Source organism: Solea senegalensis, linkage group LG6 (assembly GCF_019176455.1).
Source record: "Solea senegalensis isolate Sse05_10M linkage group LG6, IFAPA_SoseM_1, whole genome shotgun sequence".
NCBI lineage: Eukaryota > Metazoa > Chordata > Actinopteri > Pleuronectiformes > Soleidae > Solea > Solea senegalensis.
The window spans coordinates 10,717,912-10,735,788 of record NC_058026.1 but is presented as its reverse complement, the minus strand read 5'-3'; the positions used below and the strand labels follow the sequence as shown (position 1 = coordinate 10,735,788).

General features: G+C 41.1%; 1 protein-coding gene and 1 long non-coding RNA gene across 12 annotated transcripts in view; one reads left to right on the top strand and one right to left on the bottom strand.

Moving 5' to 3' along the window:
- Positions 1-6,273: 6,273 nt before the first annotated feature.
- LOC122771662 lies at positions 6,274-9,195 on the bottom strand. Its single transcript, XR_006360635.1, has 2 exons — positions 9,155-9,195; positions 6,274-6,644 (listed from the first exon to the last, which is right to left on the bottom strand). It is a non-coding gene; the product is annotated as an uncharacterized LOC122771662 (long non-coding RNA).
- nfixb (nuclear factor I/Xb) overlaps positions 8,972-17,877 on the top strand; it is a 101,483-nt gene continuing 92,577 nt past the window's right edge. For all 11 annotated transcript variants that reach the window (XM_044029354.1, XM_044029350.1, XM_044029357.1 and 8 more), the window contains exons 1-2: positions 8,972-9,599; positions 15,671-15,754. In XM_044029354.1, coding sequence (XP_043885289.1) covers positions 9,597-9,599; positions 15,671-15,754 — 87 coding nt within the window. In that variant the 5' untranslated portion in view covers positions 8,972-9,596. The remainder of the gene's footprint in view (positions 9,600-15,670; positions 15,755-17,877) is intronic.

Here is a 17,877-nt window from a genome sequence, read left to right as displayed (position 1 = left end):
TTACACACAACTCAATTTATCCCATCACCAAATAGCTTTAAGCTTTAAACACCTTTCCATTACCGTTCCTGGATTAAACTGCTGTTCTTCATCCTTAAATGTATTTAAATCATTCTTTTAAACTGATTTATGTTCTTTTTACTCTTTGCTTTAATTCATCTAATGAAGGAACGACAAAAAATGTTGAAATGAAATTATTAAAAAGAAAGTTTTATTTTAACAATGGTGAAAGAGGCCATCACACCTTTAAAGAAACTGACACCTCGTATTGTGTCTTGTACTTGAATGCCTTTAGATTCTCAATAAAACAAAAGCAATGGAGAGGGGGGAAAAAACAGAATACAAAAAAGTACAAGAGGAGTTGTGAGTGAGTATGGCACAGCACCCCGCTTATGTATTTGTTCATTTAATTTTGAAGGGATGAAAGCAGACAGGCATAAAGAGGGGCAGACGTAGAGAGATCATAGCAACGTGTACCGTATTGGTGGGTAGTGTGCCACACAGTCTGCCTCCTAAAGCAATAAATCTGAAACAGCATAATAGATAAACACAATTCAGAACACAAAATACCCTGTGAGGGAAAACTAATAAAAAACGGAGTGATTAAGTGGAATCAGAGCTCTTAGGCAGTATCTGGAGATGGGGCTGTCGCCATACAAAGACCAGAGTGGGCCAACACAACAGATGAGAGAGCATAGGGATGGGGAGCCGAGAAAACGAGGGCTAAAAGCAGAGGGAGCAGGAGACACATGATGGAAGTGAGGAAAGGAGAGATGGAGGAGAGAGGGAGAAAGTGAGGGATGGATGGGGCAGCAGATCAGAGGGAGCCTCTAGTGTATCTTGCTCTTCCTTTAAAGAAGAGCCAGGAAAACAGATTAGGAGTCCTCTTTTCTCCTGGGGGAGTGCGCACGCACACACACACACACACACACACACACACACACACACACACACACACACACACACACACAAACCCTCTTTTCAACCGCCCTCCCCCCTCTTCACACAAACATAAAACTAACTTTTACAGTGCACCCTCCGCTAACCTGCCCAGCCCAGAACAAATCCACACGGTGCTGAAGCCGCCCCACTCGCAGGATGGGTGGAGTTATTATTATGGAGACACAATGGCAGCCAGTGAATGCTGCAGTTTAGGGGCAACTTCACGTCAGGTCACGTTTACTAACTGTTTATGACACAAAGAGGAAAGATGTGAGAGAGGATGTGTCTGCTCCACAGGGGAAAACAAACATGCATTCACAAAACCGCAGAGTGTCCACTGTCATTGTGTGTCCCTGAGAGGAGGCCGCGTTACAGCAGCACACTGTTGTAATGTAACAATGGACTTTACTTTGTTATTTACATTTCTGGCAACTTTTACTCCACTACATGACCTCTAACTGTCTAATAAAATCAGAAGAGTTGGTAATGGTCTGTATTTGTACAGCGCATGCACACACGCTGCAACATGGGGTTAGGTGTTTTGGTCAAGGACACGTGCAGAGCCAGGAATTGAACCCATAACCTTCCAATTGAAAGACAAAACACTCTATTACTGATCCACCATGGCTCAATCCCAACTCCTTCCTTTTTTTTAAATACTTTTACTTTTACTTTATCAGAAAATTACTTTTGATACTTAAGTACAGTAAATGTCATTTACTTTAAAACTTTTACTTAAACTTCTATCAAAGTCATTTTCTGGTAAGATACTTGTACTTTTATTCAAGTATCACTTTTAGGACAGGCAACAATGTTTATTATTATTTTTATTAGTGCTATTATTATTATTATTATTATTATTATTATTACTACTATTATTAGAAGTACTAGTAGAATTATCATTATTAGTATCAGCCTCATCATACTAAAAAGTATATGTTCATTTCATTTGATCATTTTCATTTCCTTAATCAAACACATACAAGTTGTAAATAAATTAGAATTTATTGGATTCCTAAGCCAAAAAAAGCAGAAAAAAAACAAACCAAATCAATAATCTTTGGTATTTTTTGCTTGAAAAAATACTATTATAACAATGCACATTATTATTTTTTGATTATTTTTTTTAAATTATGAATTTGATTGCTCATTTCAGTTCATAACAATAATAAAAATAAGAATATATCATGTGAGTAATCTTCATTTTTGCTTGCAGTGAATAGTGATTCACAACTTGGCTGATGTCACACAATTTAAACTCTGTGGGTATATGCGTACGTGTGTGTGAGCACATGTGTGTGTGAGGGAGAGAGAGTGTGTGTGTGTGTGTGTGTGTGTGTGTGTGTGTGTGCTTGGAGCACATTATCAAAGCTGAGCCTAATGTCAGCTACTGATAAACAACAAAAAAAAGACACTCGTGCTCACATTCACCACAAGAATTCTTAGAAATGTGGCATGTGTCCTCAGAAAGACAAGCAGCCTGTCACGTCCTCAAACGTCTCTTCCTCGTTTGATTCTGGTTCATAAGTTTTGTCGCTGACCTCACGCCGTCAAATGCACACTTTGACAAAGCAGTAAAAAAGCAGTTCAATTATAAAAAAAACACACACAGCATTTTCCTCTTAAATGTAGTAGTACAAAGTTCATCATTATAAAACACAAATACTGACGCAGAGTACAAGTACCTCAAAAATAGGCTTATTACAGTATGTGAAGTGTGTGTGTGTGTGTGCTTGTATTTGTTGCTTCTTTAGGACCATTTCTGGCATCAACACTGATCTTGTCAGGACCAGTAGTCCTCGTGCAGACTAAACCTGGTCCTAGTGAGTGAGAACCTCATTGCTGAGGAACTGGTTAAATTCAGGGCTAAGAATTAGGGACAGGTTCAAGTTAGGGTTATAGGTAGAGCTGCAACTAACGATTCTTTTTCGTAATCGATTCATTTGTTGATTATTTTCTCGATTGATTGAGTAATTGTTTGCTCCATAAAATGTGAGAAACAGCAAAAATAACGTTGATCAGTGTTTGTCAAACCTGGAAATGATGATGTTGTTTTATTTCTTTGTTATATGGAGCACAAAAAATAAGAAAATATTCACATTTAAGAAGCTAAAACAATCAGAAATCTTGTTCTAATAATGAAAAAAGCTTCAAATCGATGATCAAAATAGTTACATTTAGTAATCAAGTAATTGTTTCAGCTTTAGTTATAGGCACTGACTGGTTTTACGGGGTTAGGGTATAATTACAGGGATGAGGCTTTGCTTACACTGTCCAAATGAATGGAAATCAGTGTGAGGGTAGCTGCACCTGAGTGTGTGTGTGTGCATATTTGTATTTATAACTTTGTATTTATCACTATTTATAACGATATATTGAACCATTTGACCTTGTGGGGACATGTTTTTGATGCTGTGTGTCTGCAATGCTTTTATTTTGTTAAGCACTTTGGTCACCTGTGGTTTGTTGTACAGGGCTTTAGAAAGTACATTACATTAAGAAGTGCTTTTTTGGGGTTAGGGATTAGATTAGATTAGGGTTTAGGTTAGTGTTAATGTTAGGCACTTAGTTGTGATGGTTAATATTAGGACAAGGGGCTCGGGAATGTTTTCTATCTAAAGGTGAATAAAAAGAGAATAAAACAGAGAATAAAAAACAGGCCTTTCCAGCCTCATCTGGTGTGAATTTGAAGGCCTCGCTCTATAAACAAGCAAACAAAACACATTTTAAGACCCACATTGTAGTCACTGCTGAGAAACACTGTTCCAAGGGAAACTTTTTCAAAATCTGTAGGTTAAAGCGTCTCCATGACTGTGGAGAGGGAATGTGCACGGCTGGCAGCAGCAAAGTGAACATACTCCACCCTCCATCTCTTTCTCCTGTGCCAGAGCCGGGCATTCCTCACTCCTCCAAAGGCCAGCTCGTACCCACTCTTTTTTCTCCTTCCATCTTGAACACAAACACACTCTGACTTCTCTCTCTCTCTCTCTTTTTTGTCCACATTCAACTACTTCACGTCAACTATTTCCTTCCTTCCTCACTCGCCACTTACATTGCTTTAGTCCGTCTGTGCAGCCACCCCCCCCACCCCATTTTTCCCTTTATTTCCTTTCCTTCCTAACCATCTTCACCCCTGCAACAATCCTCCAAACCCCAGCACGCCCTCTGTCCCTCAGCTGCTCTCTCATTTGGGTTTATTTGCATGGCAGAGCGTAAAGGACGCAGGCAGAGCAGAGTATGCGGGATCAGCAGAGCCCTCCTGTGTCCATCCAGGCCAGGACGGAGATTTGTAATGCTAGACAACACTCGGCAACGCAGGGATAAAAAACCTCGGCCACCACAGACAGCCTTTCCACTGCTTATTGCACTCCTCGCATGGAGACACACAGAGTTCTCCGGACCATTTCTTTCAGTAGGGAGTGGAATGAAGATTGTGGAGAAGAGAGGAAAAAAAAATGTTCCACTGGGTATGATATATGGTTAGAGTCTATAATATAATATAAAGTATCCATAGGAACAATGAGTGCAGGCTACAGTCAGAGTGAGTCACAGGCAGCAGACCTGAGGCCTCAGAGGTCGCTTTGTTTCGTCTGTTGTTCGTTGCTGTTGCTGGGTTGTTTTTTTTTCTCTTCTGACTGCTCCACTCCAGTTTGTCTCTATGTTACTTTGATTGTTGTCTCTGTCTGTCTGTGTGTGTGTGTCTGTCTGTGTGTGTGTGTTTTTTGAAGATCACTTCACTGTGTTAAACAGGCGTACCACGTTTTTTTAAGATCATGTTTGGTGCGTGTTTTCTATCAGAGCAGCTCCATTTGCAATGTGATTTAAAAACACACACAAAACAATCACAGCGACGACAGAGTATTCCTTTTTTTTACATTAATGGACGGGTTAAGGAACCAAAAAGCATGTTTCAATCTGATCCTCTTCAATCGTGGCGCCTGGGTTGATGACAACATTTCATATTCAGAATTGAAAACACAATTAGGATCACAGAAAGTGTTTCTAATCCACTCTTGGTGATGTTGTCATTGTCGCCTGATTCATACGTGATGTGTTTCACTGATTTCTAAATTGAAATACATCTGCTGACTTTTTGCAGGACTGTGCACCTTGTTTTTTGACTCAATCCTTGTAGGGTTTATTTTGTCGCCACGTGTCGTTGTTGCCAAGTCCATCTGTGATAATGGAGTTTATACCTCAATGCCATCGACTGACTGCAGCCTTTTATACTGTTATCGCTTCTCAAACAGTTCCAACATGTCAAGCTTGACTGACAGTTATTTTTCCAGCCTGTGATGTAAAACTGGAGTGGAAAAAAAAAAGAAAAAAGAAAAGTTTCCCCATAATTCATTTTGGGGGGTTTAGAGACAAGATTTTGGGCCTTGGAAAAGCGTAAACTTTTGTGTTTCTTTTGCCCGAGCCTGCAGCTCCCTGCCCTCTTCATCTCACACTGAGGTTTAGAGAACTTAGTGCCCACATAATGCTGGGTCTTTAAATAGCGTGGTATCAGAGCCACTGTGGTCTGCAGTAATGACTGGCTGTGGTGAGACTCACCGCTCAGGGCTTCCATTAACCCAAAGATCAGCTTAATTGAGCTTATATAGGTTGCCTTACATGATTAGGGACAGCGCATGCCAACACATGTCTTACTTTTTTTATTTTGTACTTTTGAAAAATACTGAATATCTCCTGCAAAATAATAATTATTATGTTTCTTTGGTCATGTTTTGCATTTTATTTAGTTCTATCTGGCAGCAATTTTTTCCTGGGTGTTTCATTTGTTTAGTTTTCATATATTTTATTAAAATAAGTTTAAGGGGTTAGTGATATTATATGCCTGTCTCCCTTTTCTCAATAAAAAATACAACAATGTGACGGTTATGGTGGTTTTGATTTGATAAAATGGAGTTGTAGGAGAGTAAAGTTAGACCACATTTTAAAAAACATAAGAAATGATAATCTTATTTATGATTATACTGCATAAACTATATAATATTTGAACCAAATTAATATTATTCATAATACATTTAAATTATAATTGCAATCAAATGTTATTCTTGATTTATAATGTGGGTTTCTATGGAATGTTTAGATGTTTATTCACAGTATAGTCACAGTATTTATCCTATACATATTTATAAAATGTTGTGCTTCATTTATTTATTATACTTTTTTAATTAATATACATAATGTAATAATAACATTATAATAATGCATATATTATAATACAAATACATGTTTCGAATAATTTGATCAAATCTCCTTAAATTAGGTATATTATTAAACTTTATGTGTGTGGATTTTTTTGTTTTCCACGTTAAGTTTTCCCTGTTTTGTTTTTTTTTAGCACAGGTTAATTCCACAGTGTCATGAGTGAGAATTCACTCATGTCTTCTTTTTTTTCAAGTTTATGCTTGAAAAAGACTTCTTCACGCTGGAGTTATTTTTAAAATAAACAAACTTTATGTGTGATAAAAGTGTTATTTTTTTGAGCTAATCGAACAAACGAATAATAAAGTGTGTCTTTTTTTGTTTTGTGTTTTTTTTACTTCTCAAATTGAGAATCAGAGAAAATCAGTTTGGGCTGAATAAAGTCTGCTCGAACTGTACTAATTTTGGGATTATTTTAGGATTTAGAGACATTTCTTTCTTTCTTGAAAGCACCTGGTCATCCTCCGGACAGTGTGTGCTTCCACTCGCACCTGTGAAAAGAAACAGGAATTAATGTTCAATCAAAATGGAAACAATAATACTATTCATTTAAAAAAACAAAAACAAAAAAACGGTAAACTATGAGAAGCAGCTAATCATACAATATAGCTTTACGACTATTAAACATATAAAACCGATTATATTTCGATTATTGCTTTTATTATTTCCAATATATCATAATTGTCATACTTTATTTATAATTCAAAGGTTATTAATGTGACGCTTCAGCAACGTGTGTTTTGTTTTCATTAAAACAAAAAATATCAACGGTAAAAAAAAATGTGTAAAAGATCGAAATTTTGATGATGTTTTGACTCATATCGATCTGTCACTTTGTTCAATCTAATGAAATGTATTTGTTGTCAGTTTTAAAATATTAATCAAAATATTAAACAAAACCTCTCACTTCTGTCCAAAATGTCTTGTAAGTGATGATGAGTTCATCAGCATTTAAGTTATTTTACAGATATTTGTGTTTGCACTGTTTGTTTGTTTTTTGTGTATTTTACTGATTCTGATTTAGAATCAAACTGCAGGGAAACTTACTAACTCTACAGCTGAACTACTGTATTATTGATAGTCTAATAACATAAGAAATAACATTAAAAGTATCACAATTACAAAACTGCAAAGAAGATTTTTTTTGTATAGTAACAGGAGAAAAAAAATCATCTCACGTCAAAAGAAAACTTGTTTTATTGAATCGCTTAAATTAGGCTGAAACAGGGGGGAAAACAAAACATAAATTAAATTATAGATGAATAATTGATGTGGCCAAATGTGTGGGGAGGTCAACATTTAATTATTGATGTTGGAGGAATGTCATTAGACCTGAGATGTTTTTTTTGTTTGATTTTTTAAAAAAAGAGAGAGAGATAACGACACGCACACGAGATTTTACAGGCACAAATAAAATCCCACAATAAAAATCATCAGGGGAACATTCACACGCACCAGCTAATAAATTATTAATCCTGTCATCTTTACTCAAAACAAATATGAGCAACATTTGAAGTGGTGATTGTAAAACTTTTTTTTTACATTTATATCTTAGAGGATTTTATTCCCTGTCACATGTGTCTTAAAACTTGTTTCCATACATTATTTTGTCTGCTTTTTAAATATCGTCTCCACAGATCCAATTACGTCACTAATAACTATTTCTTTATTCTCAAACACTACAATTTTGAATTTGCCTTAATAATCAGACTACATGTGTTCCTCCTGGCTGCTGCTGCTGCTGCTGCTGCTGCTGCTTCAGCCTAAATCTACTCCCTAAACCAATTAGCACTTAAAAGGGTATTATTCTATATTTGCATGTGTTTTTTGGAGTTATTTCCCCGCACTGTCACATCCTCTGTGTGACATCTCAGTCTGTTATTAAACCCTGTTGCTTCACTGCGTCATTCTGTTTGGGAGATTCATGAAGTGTTGTTTTTTTTAAAAAAAATCACAAACAAAATGACATTGTGCACACACACACCTCCATAAAACAGACCCCCTGAACTTGTCAGACACATTTGTATTATCCTGAATTTGAATTCTAAATGATTAATTCCCCATGACTGAATGGATGAATGAACTCGTTGATCTTTTGGAGTTTACGCTGCAGGTTTTCCCTGTTTTCCAAACTCGGAGCAAACTTCTGGTCGCAGCCACGCAGCGTGTTCTCGGTCCAGTGTGTCACTGTGGAACCTGGGGTGGACGCGGGCGGTGAGTAACACGGAGCCACAGGGCAGCCCTATAATCCCCGTCATCCGTGATTTAGCCCCTGCTCCTCCTAATGCCCCTAAAGCCGCAGCTGCTCCTCTGGCCGCTGCGCGCTCTCCGCGACAGACTGCGCACCGTTCGCTTTATTAATAATTCACCTAATAATTCAGCAGAAGCACCGGGGGCCCCCCCAACCTTCACCACCGCAAACAACTGCCCCAATTTCCCCTGTTTGAGTGTGAACAGGACACACACACACACTCACACTCACACGCGCGCGCTGGTGAGGTGAGCTGTTTGGTGACAGATAATTTTGGGGAGGGAAGTGCGGGCAGTGTGTCATCGCTGTCGGAGCGCGCGGAGATAGAGCTTCCATTTTACGCACGGAGGCTGAGCGAGTCCCGCGCTGCACAGGCATTCTGTCAGCGAGGGCTTTCTGCGGCGATTTGAAGAAGCGCAAGAAAACGCAAGCTGCTCTTTCATCTCGTCAGCTTTGAGAAGGAGGCGGCGGCGGCGGCGGTGCTGAGGGACTCAGGGTGTCCCCCCGTTTGTGTGTGCACGACGTGTGTGAGTGTGTGTGCGTGTGTGTGTGTTTGTTTGGAGCAAGCGAGAGGAGAGAGAGAGCAGAAAGAGAGAGAGAGAGAGAGAGAGAGAGATACGAGGGTAAAACAGATCGGACGCGCGGCGCAGGACACAGCCGCTTTTGGACACGTTTTGGAGACAGGAGCTGTTTGACTGCAAACGGCTGCAGAGGCGGAAACAATAAGAATAAATGAAAAAGAAAACTTACATTGCATCACCGCCCTGCCGTCCATTCATGTGATCGTGTTGCTAATAATATTTTCGGCGCTGCTGGACAAGTTTAGCCGCTGAAACACGCACCTCGGGACTTTGACGTAGACGTCTGTCTGTCTGTGTGACTTCTCCCCGCTGGACATGGACGCATCTGAGGACAAACAACAGTCGTAAAGGGCAGGACGCGGAGCTGCTGTCCTTTCCTCCTATCTGTCGCAGAGTGGACCCACTTTTTTGAAAGAGCCTGTTTTTTTCTATCTGGGCCTAAGGCCGACTTGTTTAAAGGTCCTTTTTCTTTTTTTTTTCTTCCGGCAACAGCGACGAGACAAAGTCTTCCTCCCTCAGCCCTCGCTCTCTTTTTTCTCACTTTTTTTGGAAGCCGAACGTTTAAAGGAAAATGGGGCATTGAGAGGGTTGGCAGATCTCCCCACTCTATAATGGTACGTGCTGTGTAACTCAATATAGTTTCCCTCTGTTGGTTCCATAGGCTCAAGTACTTTATGTGACTGAAAATAAAGTGTTTAACCACTTTAACCCTGTACTTTATGTTAGGCTTTTTTCCATTTATGTGCATAAGATCACAACTTTGTGTGTGTGTGTGTGTGAGGATGATTAAACAATTCAAAGTGCTCATTGTCCCATGTTTGTCCAAAACATGGGACAATGAGCACGAAATCTCGTTGTATTTTGTTGACATTGTTAGTGTTCGTGCACTAAGTCACCCAAATGGCTTATTCGTATTCTTATTCTTAGTCCAGTAACGATATCATAATTGCATTTATGACATAATATCCACAACACAATCTGAATTAAATCAATGCATGATGCTGAAGGCATGTGTGTGTGTGTGTGTGTGACCCCTGCTGACCCCACTGACTAATTGGATCCTGATTTTCTTGAGCTGCACATCAAACACAACACACGCGTCCACACACACTGATATGATCAGAAAGTCCTGCGTAATATAAACTGCTTATTATTGACATTATCGGGATGATTCAGTCTCAGCATCTTGCAAATCTGTCTGAAGCGGCTCCTGTTGTTGTTTTGTTTTTTTTCAATGGGAACTTCATGTGCGTAGTTGACGACACTTGCAGGAGGGTGAGGAGGTGAAAGGACACACACACACACACACACACACACACCCCGTCCTGGGGCCCGAGAACAAGCACTGAGCGCGACTATAGTGTTAATATTCACCTGCAAACATAAGAAAGAACCACTAATGATCTTTTATTATAGATGATAATATGTTTACATTATTTATTATTATTATTATTATTAGTATATTTAACACAAGGTGCAACTTAAAAACATTGTGTTTCTCTGTACATGTCTCTGTCTTCAAAGCTTTTTAAAAACCTACATTTGGATTTATTTCTTTTGCCTCATAATCAACCACAGAGATCACAACAAAGTTGTATATCGTTTAAAAAAACAACAACAGCACACAGTTGATTAGTTAGATAATAACCAGATATAAAGCAGGCCTTTAAACGCAGCTGACACAGTGTGGAATAATATTGTTACACACAGGTGAAAACTTGATGTATTAGAAATAATTTGACTCTAAAATAAAAAATACAAACTCAAATGGTGCTTGGTTGTACTTTTAGATGGTGGCCTTAAGTTTACATTTAATGATGGTGACGGTGATGTGGAAGTGTCAATAACAATAATAAGAAAATATAATTATGCAATATGCATTTTTTTTTTTAGAATAATGTTGAATACAATAATAGTCTCATACATTTACTCTGATTGTACCTTTACTGACATCACACAACGTCATTGGAAACCTGAATTCTGTTCCTCCGAATCATGATTCAGAGGAATAGAATTCAAGAAGATTTATGTATTTGTAATTGTGTGTGTGTGCATGTGTGTGTGCGTGCAGCGTGTGTGTGTGTGTGTGTGAGAGAGAGACAGAGACATAACTTTATAATTGGTTGGGTCATACCTAAACAACCAGGCAGGCAGCAGCTCACATTTGCCAAATTGCAGGGCTCTTGTGATTTGTGATGTCAGCCGTTCAATTATCTGCCTCTATTTCTTAAGGTAAAATCCACATCCACAGACAATGCTCCCGTAATTGACGGTGATATTACAATCCTCCTCGTTTTTGTTTTCATTGTGGGTCTATAATTTCACAGTTGGTTGCACGTTGGTTGATGCACAGAGGATCTGCCAACCGCCGAGACTGTCAGTCAAATAAAAGCCTGGGCTGTTATTGGTGCCAAGCGAGGCGATGGGCGTGAGCCTGGAACATTTCATTAAATACACGTTGTACAGTATCACTTCAGAGACTTTGGAAGTGAGACATTTGAAACGAGCTTGCATGCATTTCCCTCACTGTGTCATAATGTGTGTGTTGCACTGTCACTCTATGCTTCCTGGTTTCCGTGGTTAAACTCTGCTGTATTAGAAATATAACCACAAGAAAATCTCCCCATGGATCAGTCCTTGTGTGACACAAAGGGCTGATTGTAGCAGCCCAAACCTCATTGTTAAAAGCACTTAGCCACTGAGGTCGGGTCTTAACTGGGTGAGTGTGGCTTGGACATGAGCTGGAGTAAGGATGTTTGTAGGAAGAGTGGGGTTGGGGGGTGGAGGGGTTTGGGCCCAGCGTTGAGTTACGAACCGAGGTTTGCACATTGTGCTCGCAGTGTGGCAGCGAGTGAAGTTCAGTGTTACAGTTGGCATGGCATTATCTAAAGACCACAATCCTGAGCCGAGCTTGTCGAGCGAGATCAGTAGTTGACAGGCGAGGTGTAGGGCCAAGAGAATCTTGGGGTGTGTCACACAATGTTTGCTCTGTTCAAACTTGTTTCACTGTGGCAGTTGTAGTGAATGGACGGGTGTATTTTTGTTCCTTATTTATTTTCATTTTACATGCATGTAATTGGAGCGCAGCTATTGTTTGGAGTGGCACAGTTTCACCGCTGTTCCTCAGACGTTCACAAGTTTCAGTTCACTGCAGCTGATACTCTGTGTGTGTGTGTGTGTGTGTACACGAGAAGAACCTTTGCTTTGAAACACTCACACATGCGTGCACAAACAATCTTCTTTTTGCTTGAGTCAGGTAAAAATGATTTTACACCCTTGCCTCCTGCAGTTAGCGCCTCTTTAATGGAGCCCGTTCACACCGTGTGCCTCACGCTGAATCCAGGATCCCACCGTTTACTGTTTGGGTAAACGCAAGTGCACAATTAAGCCAAACGCAATCTTCAGCACTGCGTCTTGGCTTCACTTCTGACCCAACAAAACCCAGACCCAGAAGTGGAGTGAAATAATTAGCCCCACTCTGCTCAGCCATCCATCCATGCATTCTTTTTTTTTTTTTGTAAACACAGCCCCTCATTTAATCATCTTCTTTCCTATTCTCTCCATTTTTCTTTTTTGCTCCCCTGAGATAGCTGTGTGAAAAATCACATTTTTCCAACATTTCTCCCTGAGGTAGCTTTGGCAGGGACTCACACAGCGGCCATCTCTGCCTTTCATATACTCCTCACACACCATGGAACAGATCGCCGGTGCGGCCTGGCGTCTTTGAAGTGGTTGCCATCTCACACAGGTTGGCTGGACTCTCTTTTTCTCTCCCTCTCCATCTCTCTCTCTCTCTCTCTCTCTCTCTCCCCCCATTTTCATCCTGTGCCTTAAACTTGGCAATGTTGTTCCCTGCCACCAAATCATAAATCATTAAAAAAAAAACCACTTTAAGGACACAATGGTGGTGATTATAATCATGTTTTTTTTTAAATGATGGGCGATAGTGGTTGATGCATTTGCAGCAGCCAAAGTAAAACTGTTTTTAGGAACCAGGAGACAACTACACGTGTGTGAGCAAGTCTTTCAGTGTAGGTGGTGAATCGGTGTGTACACGTGTGTGTGTGTGTGTGTGTCTTTGTTCGAGTGTAAATGTGAGATGCAGAGAGACAGAACGATAAAGAGGAGGATCATTGATACGTTGCCATTTATGTGCTTTAAAACCGAGCCATCTGAGAATAAATTCCACCATCAGGGCCTTTCATACACAAAGCTCTGTGGAGGTGTGTGTGTGTGTGTGTGTGTGTGCGTGCGCGTGTGTGAGCGAGCGAGCAGGTTTTGGAGATCTCACCTCCAAAGAATTTGGCCATATGGTCGTCAACACATATAACCAGAGAGATAGAGCGACAGATACCGAGCGAGCCAAGGAAAGGCTGTGTGAGCTCGGGGAGGGAGAGAGTGAAAGGGAAGTGTCTTCTTTTGTCAGTGGATGCAGCAGGAAATTCTGTCTAAAAGGAATCATATATCCCTAACCTTAGATCCGATGGCTTTGCCAAAAAAAAATGAAATAATAAATATAAGGAAAAAAAAAAAAAACCTCATCCTCTACTCCACATATTTGTGGAGTGGGAAAATCTGTCTCAATTAACACATTTGCACTGTGTGATGATGGACTCCAAATAGGTCACTGACTCAGTCTCCCGCCTTCGAATCTTCCCTCTAAAATGTTAATTAAGAAGGGCTTTGAGATTTTTTTTGCTCAGGGCTGGCCATATGGGCCGGGCATATGTTCTATATATATACTACAATATATAATTCATACACTGCTGCAGGAGAGAGCATGTGGGGGGCCTGGAGTTTTTTTGGGATTTACTACAAAGCGAGTGAGTACGGCCTCCCCAGTGGCAGGTACAGAGCGAAGCCTGTTCATTAGCTTCATGTTATTCACCGTTGCACAATGGGATGGAGGTTCATCAGCGCGTGTTTCTGTGGCTGACAACAGAAAGGAGGACATTTAAATTCATCTTTGTTGGCCGGTTATTATGGAATAAGAAAATGATGTATTGTTGGAGTGCAGTTCATTTGCTATGTTTTCACATTGTTCCAAAGGGTGAAGTCAGAATAAAACTGAGACTCCTCCCAAATATGAGATATATATATGCATATATAGCAGATATGTGTTGTCTCAGACTCTCAGCTGAACCAGTTGTCCCAGTGCCATCCACTCAGACACCCATTCACCAACAGAATGGGGCAGTGGCAGCCAATGAAAACAGCCCATTCCCACCCTCAGCTTTTTGGGTCCGGCTCAACCAATCACAAGAGGTCTGCTCGTGCACCTGATCCTGTTTCTGGCCGAGGACGGCCAATCACAGAGGCCTCAGTGCACCTGATGCATTGTGGTCTGCTCACTGGTCGTCACCGCTGTGAGGATCCCCGCACAGGTGCTGTGGATCCTGGCCATGGTTCTGACCCACTGGCGAGTCAGACACATGTGGCCTGGCAGACTTTGCATTTTGGTTGGTGTGGAACTTTGTGTGTGCATCCAAGGAACTCTGCTACACAATCCCCATAATGCTTTGCTGTCTTATCAGCAGGCCTCTCTTACTCCTTATTCCTGGCTTCCTCCTCTTCTTGAGACTCAACACTGGGCACCGTGTTGCGCCCTTACAGTGTCAAGGGTCTCGACAATAAAAAGAGACTTAAAAAAACACAACAAAAAACATGTTTATGGACTAATAAAGATGATTACAAATCGCATAATTGCAGAGAAATGGAAGGTTTGCGAGTACAGATTATCTGTAATAAAAAAGCTGAGGGGGAGAGAAGGGGGAGAGAGCGAGAGAGAGTTAGCTGTACAGACCTCTCATTGCGAAGGATATGAATAGCCTTTGTTTTCACCACAACTCAGGGCTGTGTGGTCTGCCAACGTCTGGCTCTTATTATGGGGTTTGTGTCTGTGTGTCTGTGTAAGTGGCATGCACGTGTGCATTGGGGTGTGCATCTGATTGTGTGTGTGTGTGTGTGTGTGTGTGTGTGTGTGTGTGTGCAAGACAGAGAGCACACGGACTTGGAACATTTTTTTTTGTTATACGTGCAGGTGATTACATTTTCAAGAGAGTGATACCGTATATGTGTGTGCAATTAAACATTCCCACACAGCTCGATACACTGTTTTCTCTCCGCTCCTGTTCGGCTAAATAAATGTGGCATGGGGTCTTGGATTGGCACGTGTGTGTGTGTGTGTGTGTGTTTTTTTTATCCGTTAAAGTTGTGAAATGAAATAGGATTTCACAGAACAGCACAGCGGCTGGGGGATTTGGGCTCCCTTTGGCTAAGTAGAGTGGGATAGGTTGATCCAATCAATGGCAGAACTGCAAGGAGAGCCCATTTCACAGCTCTGGGCCCTGCCAGAACCCTGCCTGCCTGCTTGCTTGACTCAGAATACAAATGAAGCTCCCTGAATGCACACTTACACACACACACACATGCATGCATGCACGCAAACACACTTGTACTTACAATCAGTCCGGCTGTGGATGTATAGTGCAAGAGCTGCTTTCCAGGTGCTGTGCTTTCTGCGGAGAACTCAAACATGTATGAGGTTATAACACTGAAAATCTATGTTTGTAAGGTGATTTCAGGACTTGATTGTCCACACGTGTTTCAATAAATTGTCTAAATCTTCAGATGTGGTGCTCAGGTCATAAAATACTAACTAAATAACCATCTCCCTGTCTTTTAGGCCACTGACACCTACCTGGTAAACGACGATCCTGCAAGAGGCCCAGGGATGCCTGAATGTTTCCTTGTGTCTGATACATACAGGGTAAACACAAACACACACACACACACACACACACACACACACGCATGCACACTCATGCTACAAGCTCTCTACATCTGTCCGAGTGATTGTGTTGATGTCCCAAGATTTATTTCCTGGACACACAAACAAGCCCAGTCCATTAGGAATAATCTCCCCTTGCCTCTGTAAAGATTTACTGCCGATGAGGAGGAGGAGGAAGAGGCCATTGAGAATACAAAGGAAAGCAGCAGAACCATTTTTACACAGTCACACTTCACCATGTGAATGTTAACCACTGTGTTCTGCTCATTCAGGCCATCTTGAATTAAAGGTTCTGGGATTAATGTGTTCAGGAAACACATCTACATTTTTGAATGTTGACATTCTGCCTCTGGCATGCTCTTACATCCATTTCCTGCACAATCTCCCGCATATCATCATGGATGTCCTGAACTCATCCGTCAACTGTGCCTATGTGTGGCAACAGTGCTCTGCGAAAACACACTGCATTTCCTCATACAGTGGACGTTTCTGTCACACGGTAATACCTTGTGAAAACACGCATGTGTTTTGTTTTTTTTGTGCTAATCAAAAGTTTGGGACGGAAAGCAGACGCGCTTTCGTCACAGCCAACGAGATACAAACGTATGGACACTTCCTGCACGTGACATGTCGTACATGTGCTCATTTTGACATCTCTGTCCAAACACCGTCATTCCATTTGAGTTCATAGATAACCACGGGGCTGCTGCCTGTAAAACAGCTCATTTGGCCTGTGACCTGTGATATGACATGTTGCATTTACCGCTTGATTTAAGGAATGAAAACATCAGACCAGGGGAAAATGAACGTCAACGTTTTCTTTCTTGTTGAACTCAAAAACAGCAGAAAAACAGCCCGGTCAGAGTGAAACATATGAGCAGCTATTGCACACATGTAAACACATAAAAAGCAGCAGGCGCAACACATTGCTCCGCACACTCACTGAGATTGCAAACAGATCCATAGAGTCTCTTGGATCCACAGTGTGTATGATATGCTTGTCAGCCATAGCGGCCAGTCAGCCATTTCCCTCAGACTGCATATGCCGCTGTGCATTTGACTGGCACGCTCTCCCCCAGAACACACATAAACATGTTACTCCAACAATATTTACTCTGCACGGCGTAGTGAACCATTACTATTACACACATTTTCCGCTCACATATTTTTTCCGTCCTTTTTGAAAGACAGCCCCAACCACCTGTCTCGCACATTTAGCATGCTAATGGCAGTATCAGTATGCTACATCACTTTCAATATTTAATGGCCTATAGCCACAGGCGGTGGTAACCAGCGAGTATATGGGTAGTGCCTCGACCACGACATGCTAACTTTAGACTCGCCATATGGTTTTCTCGTGTGCTTTCTAATGGCAAACAAAACCACGAGAGCCCCGTGTGCCCAAGGCCCTTTCACGTAGGTGATCAAGTCCGAAGTGAAGGCAGAGTTTGGAGAGAAGACCTGAGCATCGGTGCTTTTGTAACTCCTGTAACTCCTGTGGTTTGTCACAGCCAAGCGCCAATGTATTGAATAATGAGACGGCCGTCTCAGGCTGTAGACGACCGGTAATAGCAGATAAAAGGGACTATATGTCTGTGATTAAAACAGCGGAAAGACAGGACGCACAGTAACAGATTAGATGATAGAAAAAGGAGGAAAAGAACCGCGGAGAAACAGAAAAGGCGATAGACAAAAAGAGAAAGAGGGAAAGCATAAGGAGCACACAAAGGCTTTGGGGTTTGGGTCTGTGCCGGGCTGGGGTGTGGTTTGGAAAGAGGAGACACTTTGGGAAAGGAACAGACTACACCTCAATATGCTTCGTTTTCTTTCACTTTTCATTTCATGTGTTCCTTTTTTTCCCCGTTTTTGATTTTATTTCTAGAGGCCTGCGCCAACATACATACATACTGTACATTCAAACCACAACACAGTTGGGGCTGTGTATCTATCTATATATGCAAGCGTCTACGCACGTGTGTTTATACAACACATTATATGCACGTGTGTCTGTGGTGAGAGCATCTAAGTGTCCTACATGGGCTGAGGTCTCGTAAAGCTGCACAGCTTCATATCCCCCTGAAAAACTTGGCATCTGAGCGCCG